Source organism: Drosophila melanogaster, chromosome 2R, assembly GCF_000001215.4.
Source record: "Drosophila melanogaster chromosome 2R".
NCBI lineage: Eukaryota > Metazoa > Arthropoda > Insecta > Diptera > Drosophilidae > Drosophila > Drosophila melanogaster.
This window is the reverse complement of record NT_033778.4, coordinates 1,750,308-1,766,436: the sequence shown is the minus strand read 5'-3', so window position 1 is coordinate 1,766,436 and position 16,129 is coordinate 1,750,308. Positions and strand designations below refer to the sequence as shown.

The following is a 16,129-nucleotide window of genomic DNA, read 5'->3' as shown; positions in this document are numbered from 1 at the left end:
TTTACCGTGAATTTATTTTGTACCGGCATTATGTTTTTTAATTCAGGGAGGGGCTGTATGTAATTTTTCGAAGCCCCGGTGTCAATCAAAAGTTTTATGGTTCTCCCTTCTATCTCTCTTTCTCTGTACGGTAGCAGGGACTTGTGGCAAAAAAATGAACAAGATCGTAATTTACTAGTTCGTCCTCATAATCATCAACCTCCGCTTCTGCCTCCTTTTGATAACCGTCTATGTCTTCCTCACATTGACCTTTCTCATGAGGTCTTAGTAATATCTATAGATATTATATAGATATATGGTCTTAGTAATTAATATTATATTTTATGTAATCAGGAAATTTTTATTTTTTAGGTTAGAGTTGATTAGCCAATGCCGCTGGTTTTGTCTCCGGATCCTCCTTTTGTTATTTATTTATAATTATTCAGTTATCGTAGGTTTTTATATTTGTTTGGGCGCCAATTATTGTTGAATAAATTTTCAATATATTTATTAGTGTAGGTTTATTAATTATAATAGGGCTTGTCCGGTCTGCACTTAATGAGGCGAATTGTAAGTACGTGGCGATGACCGACGCTTCTAAACTCCCAAAATCGACTGACTTAAGTATAGTAAGAGTTCTTATCTCTAAAGCTTAATCTACTAATAACAAGGTACAGTTTCTTATAGGTAAAGCTCGATCTATAAATAGGAAAAACACTTGAGGCTTACGACTATATTTCGTCTGTTTGGTGATTGTGTTAACTTAGACAAATAAAGCTTTGTAGAGTATTTCTTGAATGGAGTTCCAGACGCAAAGACAAACTAAGACGTTTGCGGAATAGATCAATAGATCGAAGTCTATTGAAAGTACGCGGCACATAAAAGGTATCCTACAAAAACGAGCAGCGATAGTTGATATGGGTGGTTCAAAAAGTTTCGTTTCCAAACCAGAGTTTGTTCGCAAATTCTTTAAATAATAAAGAGGATTGCAAGGATATGCTTTCGTCGCGGACAGCCAGGTCATCGTAATGTACAATGCACGGTCGACGTCGATGTGTAACAGGAAAGCATATTATTATGCATTTGCATAGTACGGGTAAGTAACTCCAAGTAGGAGAACCTTGCGGCAAAACCAGTATGCTTTTTTACAGCTTCTGGTCTTGAACTGAAAGAAATAAGAATATAAATCTTCAATTTAAGGGACTCATAGACACAGATCTATGCTTGATGCGCAGAAACATTTTCATTAAACTGGGCAACGGTATCCTCACCGGAAAGGAAAATTGCTTGACGGGAATAGGCAAGAGTCAGTTTTTAACGTTTGGAGTATAATCATACACGTCGAAAAAGGAAACATACACATGATGGTGGAATTTCACATAGTTCCAGATGAAGAAATGAATTTCGATGCTATTTTGGGTAGAATCATTTTAGATGTAGTAGACAGAGGTACAGAGGTACAGAGTTTTTGCTTCGAACCGAATTTCAAGGAAGAGAGTCGAGTTCCCCGACTATCAGATACCCGTTACTCAACTAGTGTTAAAGCGAACGCGAAATTTCACCATGTCGAGTGAAAAGTCGAGTTCCCCGACTATCAGATACCCGTTACTCAGCTAGTGTGAAAGCGAACGCGAAATTTCACCATGTTTGTGGAATATCGATAGATATTGGGAAATACAATAAGAAATAATTAAAAAAATGCTCGAAAGTGTGGGAGTGACCGGTTAGGCGACTTTAGGGCGTTAGAGTGGGCGTGGCGAAAAGTTTTTTTTCTATAAATAAATATACATTTCTATCGATTTCAAGACTAATAAAAATGTAAAAAAATACGCAAACATTTTTCAAAAATGTGTGTGTGGCAGTTTTGTGTGTTTTTGGGTAGTTAGAATGGGCGTAACATAAAAACAGAAATTTACAAGAATAATAAATATGCGAAGAAATATCAAAACAGTTTCCAAAAGTGTCGACGTGGCAACGTGGGTCCTCGTCGTTCATACGGACGGTCAGACGAACAGACGGACGGACAGTCGGACAGGATCAGATCGACTATAGACACCAATCTAGAATATATACACTTCATATCGTCGAAAACGCATCTTTACTTACATACTTTTCAACGAATCTACTGTATCCTTTATCTCTACGAGTAACGTGTATAATTATGGGAGTTAGAGCTTGACAAAAAGTTTTTTGACATTTCAATAGAAATTTACATTTTTGTAGAAGTCAAAAATTAAAAAATTTCAAAAATTGGGGAGGCTTGTGGGCGTTAGAGTGGGCGTGGCAACATAGGTCCGAAAACTTGCCCTGCCTCTATGTCTCTAAGATCTCTAGCCTTAATCTCAACCATCTAGCTTTTATAGTTTCTTATATCTCAACGTTCATACGGACGGGCAGAAGGACAGACGTCCGTTATGGGCGGTTTGTGGTCGTTAGAGTGGGCGTGCTCAATATTTGAACTTTAATAGTTCCTGATATCTCGACGTTCAGTTGCAAAGTATTGTTACCGGGCGATCACGTTAAATAAAGTCGGTGGGACTCACAAACACTTGCCGCACGTAATTCATAGGGAACAGGCCAACAACCGGTGGCGCAGGGCCACCGCCCGGCGTTTCAACCTTGCCGTGCTTTGTTATAATAGTCCTCAGCTACCTGCAGAGAGTTGCTTCGTTGCGAACATCCCGCCGAAGCTATCTTGCTCCTTGTTGATTTTCACAGCTGTAGCTGCTTACTTTGCTTGGCGTATTCTCGTTCTCCTCAACTGTCCCACTTCCAGTGCACGGCACACTCAGGTAGGCCTGATTTAAGGAATCTTGATGTCTCAAGATCAAAGGTCCAAAGTTTTACCGTTTTCCTGGTTCAAAGTCCAGTCAGTTACTTCCTTTAAATCGGCACGCACTCTTTATTCTACTATTGTCCTGCTCTAATTTTTGCCGCCTCCCTCTCACTCTGCCCGTTCTCTTTCTCTCACAAGATTGCAACCATACTGAGATGGAAGAAAGAAACAATAAAAAGTATGAAGTGAAGGAACACCGGAGTGCTGTCTCAGCATGGAGGAAGGGTCAACGAAGGAAATCTAGCAGATAGAGGAAGGCAAAAGCAGCCAGCTTTGAGGGAGAAAAAACAAATCGTATTCCTGGATGAGGTGGTGTAGTCTGCCAAAACATACAGATTGGATGCCGTGTATCTTACGGCTCGATTCTGGAGAAGATAAATGCGATAGAGGATTCTCTTAGTTCTGCTTGCTACGAGTTGCAACGGCTAGCTCAGACAGTTTGTTGGTTCGTCCCAACAAATTTATGATTTGTGTGATTGCCTGACCAAAGAGTAGACAGGGTTTCAGTTTTGAATTCCTACGGTCCTCGTCATCAGCTGCGCGGCGATGTGGCTTCGCCGTCCTGCTTTCACCGTCCTTCCTTTGTCGTCCTGCATCGTCCTCTACAACGGATATTGTTATGGGGTATTATGGTTTTTATTTTTTTATTATACGCCTTACGGTAGAAAAACTAAAATGTTCTAAATATTCCGTCCGTAGGTTGCATGTACAATTTATAATATCTAGTGGGATAGTGCCTACGTACTAAAACAAAAACCTCCGTGTGCTCTTCAGTCCTTTCTCGCTTACCGAAAGTGCCAATCATGTTATGACTTCTATGAGGTTTTGAAGTCATGAGTTACAAACTCATGAACCATCCAGCTGAAATAAGCCAGTACCCCTCTGCTGATACGGGTATCGTCAATAAAATAATGTGCCCTTTCTAACGTTCTTGGCGACAGATGCATAGCTGCCCCGCTTGGATTCATTTGCACTGGTTTTCACCTTTCCTTCTCAGTTGCTGAGTTGCTGAGTTATGGGTTCCTTACTTGTAAATATAATTATTTTAAATTTCTTTATTTGCAATAAAGAATACAAATAACAAGAAAGCTGTGTCATTTCTGGGAGGCGTGCTCATTATTTTGGATAGGAGTAGTTATTTACTTTTAAGAGATGTCGCAAATTTTGTTGAGAAACAGTGTACACATCAGGATTAAAACAAGAAAGTCTCGAACAAACGGACGAATTTAAAAAAAGAAATTACAATTTAATTTAAAAACAATTTAAGGTCGATGGCACGGTTAAAGACCTACACTAGGAATAAGCCTGAGAATTGCAATATCTTACCGTTTGTTGCCTTCGAAGTCTTCTAGTTCTACACGTAATGAATATTCCTCGTTATTTGTCAACATATATATGTTTTCATTACCGAGCCAAAAGTCTTTGCTGGGTTCACCGAATCCATTTTTGTAATCCGCCCAATCTCTGTTGAAGTTTTCACGGGAGTCCTTAAAATCGTCGCGCCTTTGAATAACCTAAAATTATTAAAATTCTTATAGATGTTTGTAGCCGTAAGTAATTACCTACCGTCCAACCTCCATCCGTCGTTTCTTGATCGCAGTATACCTTTAAAAACCAATACGTCGTACCACGAATTTGTAAATAAAATACTCCTGATTGTTTCATTCCAGCATTTAAAATGTCTACACAGGAAAATCCCTTCAATTAAAATATAAGTTGTAAATTAATAAATAATAATGTAAACATTGCTCTAATTACTTCTTATACATGCTTGCGTTCACTAATTTCAAAATGAATTAAAAATGTGTTGTGATATTCAAATTTTTATAATTTTTATGTGGATAAAAAACTTTTTTCGTAACAATGATTTCTATTGAATCTTTGCTTTCATAGGGTTAGTGTAGCCTACTTAAGCCTAAAAGTGATCTAGCTAATTTTTCGTACACACACACAAACCTTCTAACTGGAAATCCATCCTGACCCCAATTTGGATGTATGCTTTGCAAGTATATGGAATTACAGCCAGAACTAATCTGAATAAAATAAGAGTTGCTCAAAGTAAGGTCATTAGATCACTATGTAACTCCCCCTGGTACATGAGAACCAGAGATAAAAAAGGGATCTTAATATTCCAAAGATAGATGATGTATTGAAGTCCCATGCGGAAAGATATATGCGGCGACTCGGTTCCTACCCCAACACCCTGGCGATAAGGCTTATCCATCCCCCGAGAAAAAGAATGCTGAAAAGATTCCACCCACATGATCTCCCATCGAGATTATTATAAATATTTTTTCAAGGAAAACAAATAATTTAAATATTGTTATAGTAGCTTAATTTGTAAAGTAATGTATAAACTTGTTTAATTCCAATAAAAAAAATTAAAAAAAATATATATATATAAAAAATAGCTGGATTTTACTGAAACCTAATAAATGTTCTAATAAGAATTCCATTTCAGTCTCTGCCTAGCCTCTGTTGCATTCGGACGTTGTCTAGTCTTTGTGATTGTCTAGTCTTTTTGTATTGAAACATCAACACTGCACAGCAGTGATGACAAAAATTACGGTACTTATCATAGATAAGCTCAAACGACGCTTTGTACGCCCCTCGCCTACGCCTTGGGCAAGGCTGATACCGTTTGTTCTCCGCTTGTTATCGCTCGAGATTGCGAAGTTGTTTACAATGCGTTATTTAGAAAAAAAAAACAATTGTAATAATGAATAACAAAACAGTGACCCACTCGCAATCTAGAAAAAGGCTAGAGGGGATGAGAAAAATAGCTGCAACAATTCGCACACTGATATCAAACGGCGCAACTTCATCAATAAAAGTTTACCGCCGCAAACGATGTACACTCTCCCATCGGTAACAACTAGTAGTAACACCAAGATTACCACACCATAACCACGACTGAAGCTAGTTGTTCGACTTCAAGCTGATATACTTGGGAAGTAGCAGATGACGCAGCGGCTATTAACCACAAGACTAGACAAAACCGGTTCTTCGTTAATCTAAAATATGGCTTAAAAATTTCTGAAGTTCTTAAGGTAACGCAATTTGGTAGACACAGAGTCACCATAAAACGCACTCGGCGCAGGAAACATTTTGGGCACTCCAAAAACTATTGTCTCCAGGATCCAATCTGTGGCAAGTGTGCTGGACCCCACACAACTGGCTCTACGCTATGCACGAGTAACAATTATTTGTGCATCAGCCGCGGTATTAATCATGCTTCAACGGAAAAAAACTGCTCTGTCAGAATTGAAAAAGTAAAGAAGCTCAAGCCAAACCCAAGGCTCCCTACTTTTGTTGTTCATGACAACATTGCCAGCTCTAAAAAAGGTGAAAGCTATAGTCACGGTATAGACCCAACCAATGATACAAATCATATTGAGGAATATACGAGGACTAGATAGGAAGCTTCAGCTTTACCTAAGACTGCAAGACATTGATGTCGTGATATATCACGAAATGGTTTAAGTTTCAGGCTTGTCAGAAATCCGCTGCAAGGAGCCCGTCTGGTGGTTGGTCCGCACATCACAGGACAAAGCAGAAGTGTTTGCAAGCAACTTAGAGCAAAGATTTTAGCCGCTCGCATATGACGATGCGAATGATTGCCGTTTGGTTGCAGAGTCTCTTTTAACGCCATTTCAAATGGCACTGCCCACGGATCCTGTCACTCTCGAAGAACTGAAACAATTTGTTTCCTTGTTGAAGTCAAAAAAAAAAAGCCGCGGTTCATGACCTTCTCGACAACAGAACGATAGAAATCAGATCATGCTCTGCAATTTCTGGCACAAATTTTTAACAGCGTTTTACTTGAGGGTTATTTCCCAAAAGTCTGGAAGTCTGCAAACATAATCTTGATACTGAAACCAGGGAAAAGAACAACAGAGGTAGACTCGTATAGGCCAATCCCTTTCCTTGGTAAAATTATGGAAAGGATCCTTCTCATCAGAATGTTGAGTATTGGCGATACCTGATTTCCAATTCGCATTCCGGACTCAACATGGAAAAACCGAGCAACTCCATAAAGTTGTTAATTTGCGCTAGAAGCCCTAGAAAGGAAAGAGTATGCGGTAGCAGCTTTTGATAAAGTGTGGCATCCTGGACTTTTACATAAAGCAAAGAAACAACTAACACCCCAGATTGTGTCGAGCTTTTTGTTAGGACGAACTTTCTGTGTGATGACCGATAGATGCACTTCTTCCGTTAATGTCATCGAAGCTGGAGTACCTCAAGGAAGTGTGTGTTAGGCCCTACTCTATTCTCCATCTTTTCCGCGGACATGCCCACCCAGAAAGCAGTCACTGGATCAGGTCGTTAAGATGTGCTGATTGAAACATATGCTGACGACACGGCGGTTCTGACAAAAAGCGACAGCACTTGGACGCATTCCAGAACGTCTGCATCAATTCTGACTAATGTGTCTAAGTTTATATAGATCTTAATTGTTAATTGTTAATTAACATCTATCTTGGAGTGATTTTAGATAGATGCTTAACCTTCAGAAGGAATGTTACGGCGTACAGTAGTCCTTTAAAAATAAGGTTTCTAAAATGTCATGTTTAATTGCTGCCCGCAACAAAATTTCTCTCGCCAACAAGGTTAAAAGTTACAAGAGCATATTAGCTCCTGGCCATTTCTATTCTATGCCATACAGGTGTATGGAATCGCTGCCAAAACGCACCTGAATAAAATTCATGTTCTCCAGGCAAAAACTCTGAGGAAGATCATCCCAAATAATTCCCTACAGAGAAATGAATTTCAGATTATCTGTGATCTATCTCCATTTTCATAACGCTAGTAGACCCCATAAAATCAAATATTTATGACTCTTCGAACATATTATCGAGAAAGTCAAGCGGCTATTTACCTGCATCCAAAACCATATCTCGCCCTCCTTGTCTGACCTCATTATTGCAGTCTGTGCAGTCTGCATTCTGTAAAAGCTCCTTATTTCGAGATCCAATCAGGTGGATATGTCAAACATAATCCTCGATTTCGAAATGAAAATCGGGAGGATAATTTTGTGAAAACTGTCTTCAGTGTTATCACGTAAAAAGCATATAAAATATAATAAAATATTTTAACTTAAATATTTAAATTTTATAATTTTTAGGCATGGATGGTATACAAACATTTTGTAAAACTTTTAAAGAAAAAACTTTGAGTCTATATTACAAATATTGGTCCAACTCCAAGAATGCGTGTGGAGACTCATTTAATGAACAGCTTTAAGATGGTAATTGTTGCGACTGTGAGAAAGAGAAAAATGTTCGTCGACCAATTTTCTGGAGAATACGTAGGACCTACGTATTCTGTACGCCGAATCTCAACTAGCTTTTATAGTTCCTTAGATCTTTACGTTCATACGGACAGACGGACATGGCTAGACCGACTCGGCTTTTGATCCTGATCAAGAATATATATTATATCGCCATTATGTCGCCTGTTACATGCTTTTCAACGAATCTAGTATACCCTTTTATTCTACGAGTAGCTGGTATAAAACTATTAATGCCTGGAATAAATAAAACTATTTAAATAGTCGTACGGAAACACCCTATCCTCTTTATTTGCGAAAATTTTTCTCCCTGAATTTTTTCATAGAATTTTGAAATCTTTAACCCCCATATAGAGTTTTTTATGAATAAATGGATTTGATATTTAGATAATTTATGGAAAACTTTAGGATAGAAAGGGTCACTCAATCTATACTTAGGCTAACAATTCTTATAAATAGGTCCTACGTATTCTCCAGAAAATTTTATCCCTTTCTCACAGTTGCAACAATTACCATCTTGAAGCTGTCCATTAAATGAGTCTCCACTCATTTTCTTGGATTTGGACCAATATTTATAATATAGACTCAAAGTTTTTTCTTTGAAAGTTTTACAAAATGTTTGTATACAGTCAATGCCTAAAAATTATAAAATTTATATATGTAAGTTAAATATATATTTTTAAAAATGTTGTATTTACTTTCGTAGGTGCACAGATTGGGGTAATATTTATGAGCAATATGTAAAGATATTTGGGTGGTTGATGAAGTAGCAGAAGAATTCAAGCACGTTCTGTAATTTTCAAGAACAGCCTGAATGGCATCATTGCACTGGAGGAGATAATTTTTTGTGATAGCTTTTAAAAGATGTTGTCGTATTAGGGGAAGTATAAGATGAGGACACTTTTCTGCATTCAAGTTGGTTGAGAGTAGAGCCTTTTACGTGATAACACTAAGGACAGTTTTCACAAAATTATCCTCCCAATTTTCCTTTCGAAAATTGTAAAGAGCATATAAAGATTTGTTATATTCGCATAACGCTTAAGGTTTTGGGCTATATTATTCATTCCCAACATATACAATGTATACACCACAAAATAAAATACGTCCGAATTCTAAACGTTTTTAATTGCATTACGGAAATGTTTTCCAGTTTTATTATAGTAGATTCAAAATATTTGAAATATTAATAGCCTAACCTGAGTCTTTTTCTTGAAATTCACTGCTCAATGTAAGTAAGCAATCTATGGCCGAAATTAGGATATCAATAATGTCTACATTTACATATACAAAATAAAATTATAATTATTTAAAAAAATAATTTTTATTTTATTATATTTTATTATTTATTCGGTATTAGACTTTTTTACTTACATTATTAAAATACACTTTTATTTGCTTATCTTTGATTTGAAACTTTTCACGATCTCGTCCCGATTCAGACTGATCTTCTAAATCTTAATCCTAGTCTACTCAACCTCGGCCAGAAGCTTTTCTTTAGAATTTTCTTGACCTCTCAAATATGTTTAGGATAAAAGCTTTACATTAGAATTATTTTACAGCATTGTGAAATAATTTGCTGACTGATGCAGTTTGATTGAAGCGCAATAAGTTAATCATGGCTTGGTCTCCAAGTGGAAGTTCTGCTTACTTTAAGTTTGGTTATTTATCGGGTGGCTAAGTGTTGGCAACAAAAACAAGAGCAAAGGCAATGCTGCTAAGATTGGAGTTTTAAATTTGTTTATTAACTGGGGCAGAGTGCTATATTAACGGGTTGGATAACTTACAGATTTGTAGGCAGTTCTAATCATGATGCATCATTGTTTCCACTGTAACTCCTTCATCTATTTGTTTTATGTAGGTACCATATACACTTATGTTAAATTTTATGGTTCTGTAATCTATGCTGTCTGTAATTCTGTAATGCAATGCTTTATAATTTTTAAAATGATAAAACTCTTTCAAATCAATCATATTAATTCGATATGATTTTACTGGGAATGTCGTCTGATATGTAGCAATACGATATTGGCATTTTTTTAACTTCTCTGGCCGACGCATTTTTATGAATATCGGTTAACATACATATGTGGAAGTTCTCTTTATGCCTGATAGTTTTCACCACAAGTAGGACATAAAGTGAATTTTATTTTTTTTTTTTTTGGGGGGGGGTCTGATATTTCCTTATCCTTCCATTCTCAATCGTTTGACTTAGGTGATGTTATAGTTTTGATATTTAATAGGTTTTGTAGATCATCCAGTTTTCTTCTATCCATTAACATTAAAATGTTGAAAGTATTTCGAGATCCTTCACAGCGTTGGTAGTGATAATCAAATTTATAATTTTTTACTAGATTAAAAAACCCTCTCAGGCTTTACTAGGTTTTGATAACTTCGCGTATTGAGAATCAAACTCACTAATTTCGATACATTTGCACAAATCACAAGCCACTAATGATACCATTTAAATTTATATTTATGTATGGTTCATTTATATGTATTTAATTCATTATTAAAATATTTCACTGTCCACACAAACAATTAGAACGGTTAGACGTAATAATCCGAAGGCATCTATCTAATCATAAAACCGTTAAAAAATGCCGTACCCGTATATTCCAGCTACATTAGTAAGTGCGAAAGAGACAGAATAACCATCTAGTTTCGCAAAACTGCGAAACGACTGGCTTTGATCGTAAATTATCTTAAAAGTGTAAACGTAGTCGTTGGTTCAAAACGCTATTAATTAATAAGTCGATTACGTTAGAGGATGGCTTGTATAGATTTCTTTTAAAGGAACAGATGTTTTGTATAAAACGTAATAAGCGTTGGCCTGAATGGCAGTTGAACATAACATAGAGTACTTATTATTAAATATCAGCAATATTAATCGTTGGAAACTTATTAATAAGGTTTAACATAATAAGTATTTATCATTTTAAAAATGCAGCTTTCAGAGACATATACCCTGCGAAAGTTTATTTCCAAATATTAACAAGCTCACTACCCGTCCAAAGCTGCTACGCCCACACTTTTAAAAAGTTCCATCATTATGCCAAAAAACTTTTTGCCACTCCCACTTGTACGCCGATAAACCTTCAAAAACTCCCACGCCATACTTTTAAATAATTTGTTACATTTTTTCTCATTTTATTCACCGATGTCTATCGATATCCCAGCAAAATCGCATTCCCACTAGCTGAGTAACGGGACTGATAGTCACGTAATTCGACTATAGCATTGTTCTTCTTTTGTTTTATATCAAATCAGATCATATTTACTAAGGAAAACAAATAGTTTACTCAGTGGTCTATTGATGTTTGTTCTACATCTCCACAAGATCATTCTCCCACTTAGTTATTTTATAAAAAATTTATTTCTTACCCCACCTAAGATTTGAAAAGGTTGAAAGGAGTACGGAACGGTTTCCAGATTAGCCCTTCACAAAGGAAGTTGGGAAAGCCCTCCGCTGCTTTAGAACAAGTATGAAAACTGTTAAGCGGCTTACGAAAGATGTGCTTCCCAGCTAAATCAAGAAATCTGCCTCCAGTTCTCAGGCAAGGGGAAATCCATCCGTTGAGACGTTCTCAAGGGGCTGGAGCCTTTTTCCATGCGACACAGAAATCTACGATCTGCGCTAACCCACCTTCCGTGACCTATTTACAGTTATATTTATAGGCTAACTCCAGTGAAAAAATTTTTTCACTAAAACGCCAAAACCAGCGGCATGGTGAGCGCTTCAAGTTCGGTTTGAAAAAAAAGTAAATAGCCAATTGAAAATCGTTTTCAATCTCCCGACCATAGGAAGCGAATCAGAAACGGGCTTAGGATCTTCAGAGCCCAATTCAAGGGTGTTTGATTGCCTTGGAACACTCCCAAGTTTTTGAAGAAGACTTGGGATTGGATTTCTTATGTTCCTCCAAATTGCCAAAGCTTGCTCTCTCATTATGGGAGCAGAACACACAAAAGAGCACAGAAACCCACAGCCTAGAGTGGTTAAGTCCTTTGAGACACCAGTCGCCCCCCCTGAGATCTGTGCTCCAAAGAGCTTTGTTGCGATTTGTTTTCTCAAGGTGACTTAACCAGAAAGAGCAACATACATTAAGCAGAAGCGATTATTCCTCAACTGTTTCGCTACAGGACAATTCTCGCGAGTGCACGAGCAGACGCAACTGTTTTACGTGCAAGAGGCGCCACAATATGATGATTCATAAAAAAAGTCGACAGGTGAACCTTTTTTGGAACGGCTATTTTCCAAGTCTGTTACATTAGAGAAAACTTTCCCGCACGGTGTCTGACTTTTTTCCAGCCTTCCCAGATTGACCTTTTGATTTGTGGATCTTCTTCCGTCTGTCCCCCTATCAGGCACGAAGACAAACTTGTGTGGGTCGTTGCTTTCTACAGCCACTAGTATAGTTACCATGGAAGGGTCCATGTAGGGTAGTAAAGGAGTATGACAACGTGTGCAAAGAAGACTTCGTTCGCACGACCACCAGATCTCTTGACAGAAAAATTTTAGTACTTCACCCACTACATAGCTCATGGCTACACGAAAGTACCGTGTGGTATTCAACGCATCCAGTTGTTCAAGATGTTTCCATTTGACGAAGAATGGAAACAGCTTGAACATCCGTCATTTAGGGCCAGTACCTCAGTCTGATCTCGCCATTCACATCTTTAAGTGCCTGATATTCAAATTTGTATTTAATGCCGATATCACCAATATGTACTGGCAATTATACGTCGTTTGAGAGAATCCTCTTTCAAAATGATCAGGGGGACATCACAGACTATGGAACTCAGACGGTCACGTTTGGAGTTAATGTGCCCCTATTCTGGACTTACGAACGCTGCAGCAGTTCTCCGAAGATGTCAACGATCGATATTTACGTGCGCCTATCGATCGATAGTCACGTAACGGAATCGTTTCGTCAGATCTTCAAACGTCGAAGACTAAAGGCGCCCCAGACAAACCGTCTCGGCTTCACGTTCAGAGTTGTGTGGTGCCGTTCTTCTTGCAGACCTGTATACTGAAATTCTTCCCCACATTCCTTTCGGTCGAATGGAAACGTTTCTCTGTACTTATTCCACTATTGTATTGTCATGGTTGAACAAGCCACCATGTCACAACCTTCGTAGCAAACCGAGTGACTAAAATTGCCTGCCAATGGTCGCATATGCGTTCCGAACACATCCCTGCAGATCTAGACAGTCGTGGAGTAACGGCTGAAGACTTGGTTAGTAGCGAACTATGGTGGCCTTGCCTTGCGTGGCTAGCTCAGCCACAAGTCGCGTGGCCAGCGTCTCACGAAGCGGCGACGGACCTTGATTTTGGAAAAATATCCGTGCGATGCCCATCATAAGACCTTCTGGTGCGATTTTCAAATTTCAATCGCATGCTGCGAGTCTTGGCCATTGTGCAGCGGTTCATCTACCACTGCAGACGTATCTCTACATAATATCCTACAGACCTGAGCATCGCACAGATTTAACTCGTGCTCATTAGGCAAACTCAACGTGCTGATTATCCGGAGGAATATACCCACTCCAAGAAACTGATTCGACCCCCAGTTCTTTCCTCAACCTTAATCCGTTACTGGATTCTGATAGCGTCATAAGGTCATGCGGTCGATTGACAACATTTAAGTCGTTATTCTACGATGAAACTATTACCAAAAGCTCTTTGTGCGACTTCGTATGCTTCTGTACGAGGGCCACTCATTTAGAGGCCACCTCTGACTTGACCACGGAGAAATTTCTCGGAGCCTCCTTAAGGTTCGTGGCGTCGTTAAGCCATCAAGGCCTATCCTGGCATTTCAACCCTCCAGGCGCCCCCCACATTGGAAGCCTGTGGGATGCGGGGTCAAGAGTTTCAAGACACACTTCTACAGGACGATGGGTAATTTTAAATATACCCTTTAAGAGTTATCCACTCTACTGTGTCGTATCGAGGCATGTCTCAACTCCAGACCAATTTCCGATGTCAGGAGATCCGTCTGATATCCTAACTTCCGGGGTATTTTCTGATAGGCGGACTTTTACTCGTCCCCGCCGAATCTCCCATCACCGGCGAAGCCCGTTCTATCCTGAACCGGTGGCTGCAACTCAAAGACCTTAGATAGATTTACCAACGGATTGGAAAGCTGGATACCTGAAAGAGTTTCAGAAGAGGAGCAAGTGGCAAATTCCAACACGGTTTCAGTGTACACAACTGTAAAAAGCGAATTTTTTTTTCTTTTATCCCCCGATCTTCCTTCTTCTTTTCAACAACCTTTGTTTTTCTTCAGCCATGCCGAATCATGCCAGCTCATTGACAGATGTTCTCGAGGAACTCGATCGTTCCGATGCCGACTTGATCGCGTTTCCTGCGGTTAGATGACAAACGGCGGTTTCGGGCGGTGCTCATTAATAATTACTGCCCAAACTGTTTGGCACAACAACGGAGACGTCACTGATTGAGGTGTTGTTTTGTGTCGAGGAGCAGCTTCGCGTGCGAACTCCTGCCCGAGAGCTGTCGACTCCGCAAGAACGTTGTTTACCGAAATCATCTTAGCGGACCCAAGTTTTCACTGGCTGCCTGGGTGCTGGGTGCGGATGTTTACCCAACACTGATCCAGCCAGGTGTCATGCCAACCCAGACCGGGCGCCTGGTAGCGCAGAGCTGCTAGGATGGATGCTTTCCTGCACCCACTGACGCCGCTCGAACCTCGAAGGAATGAGAAGGTTGAGATTAGGCATACAGATTCTAGAGACATACACGCAGAGCACGTTTGTTGCCACGCACACAAAACTGCCCGTAAATGTCACGGCCACACTTTTGAAAAATGATTTGATATTTTTTCATATTTTATTAGGCTTTCAAAATTCTATCGATTTGCTAAACAACTTTTGCCACCATTGTAACCCCCACAAACCCACGTAAGCTTCCAAGCCCACACTTTTAAAAAATGTTTAGCTTTTTTTGTTTTATTGTTTGTCTTGCCATTTTCTTTCGGTATACCAGAAACACTTTGACCGCCCGCCTTCTAACACCCGCCTTCATTCTAAATGATGAAACTATAAAAGCTAGAAGGTTGAGACACAGAGATGAAAAGACTAAGTCTTGTATATTATTATCAATTTGCCAAAACACTTTCTGCGACGTCCACTCTAACACTCACAACCTGTCTCATGTAAAAAATGTATAAATATTTTTTCCCCAATTTCTACCGATATTCCAGAAAAGATAGAAGTCTTTCACACTTTCAGCTGAGTAACTGGTAACACGACTTAAAAAGTCAACTGGCAAGATTTCTGTTAATACAACTGTTGAGCTAATAAGCTTTTTTAATTAGCTTTATTAAACCAATGACAATACGAAGCTTACAAAACTATTTCGAATGTGATATGTTTTTATTGGGATTAGCAAACGACATTGTGCATCGATGCGATATGTACAAGTCAACGAAAGCGAATGATAATGAGGGAATTAAATGCAGAGCGAACAACTCTGTTGGTGCCAGAGTACTCGAAAGAGCGCGAGAGAGGAGAGCTTAGATAAAGAAGATATTGGGCGTGGCAGTTTTGTGCGGTTTGTGGGTTTAAGAAGGGGCGTTACAAAAAGTTTTTTTGCAAATCGATAGAAATTTACAAGACATATAAATATAAAGAATATCATTTTTCAAAGTGTGGTCCGGGCAGTTTATTATAATATGTTTGTAATTCAAATTTTTTAAAACCATAAGAGAAGAAAGTTTAAACTGGCTTCTAGGGCAGACTGTATCAAACAATGAAGCCGCTGTCGGCTGAATGCTGAGTCGGAGCCACCTATGGGCGATCAGCCTGCTTGATCAAGTTTGCACGTTTTATCTCCTCCCCTGCTAGTTTCAAACGCGGCCTCGAGTTTCCTCTTTCTCATTCTATTCTGGTACAATTTCCAGGCGGCGATGAATAGTAACAGGGGAATGAGTATGAAGCTGCCATATAATCGTAAAGATAATCCCGATCTAAGATCCCCATTGTGGCGGAGGTTGTCCATGGGTATGTCA

At 38.9% G+C, this 16,129-nt stretch overlaps 1 protein-coding gene across 3 annotated transcripts in view; it reads right to left on the bottom strand.

Annotated features, from left to right (window-relative positions):
* CG41520 (uncharacterized protein) overlaps positions 1–16,129 on the bottom strand; it is a 129,877-nt gene that overhangs the window by 12,501 nt on the left and 101,247 nt on the right. For 2 of the 3 annotated variants that reach the window (NM_001201534.1, NM_001110549.2), the window contains exons 4-5: positions 4,382–4,513; positions 4,142–4,329 (exon numbers count right to left, since the gene is read on the bottom strand). In NM_001201534.1, the coding sequence (NP_001188463.1) occupies positions 4,142–4,329; positions 4,382–4,513 (320 nt within the window). Of the gene's footprint in view, positions 1–4,141; positions 4,330–4,377; positions 4,514–16,129 lie in introns of all 3 variants that reach the window. The other variant, NM_001110550.2, reaches the window with a different exon arrangement.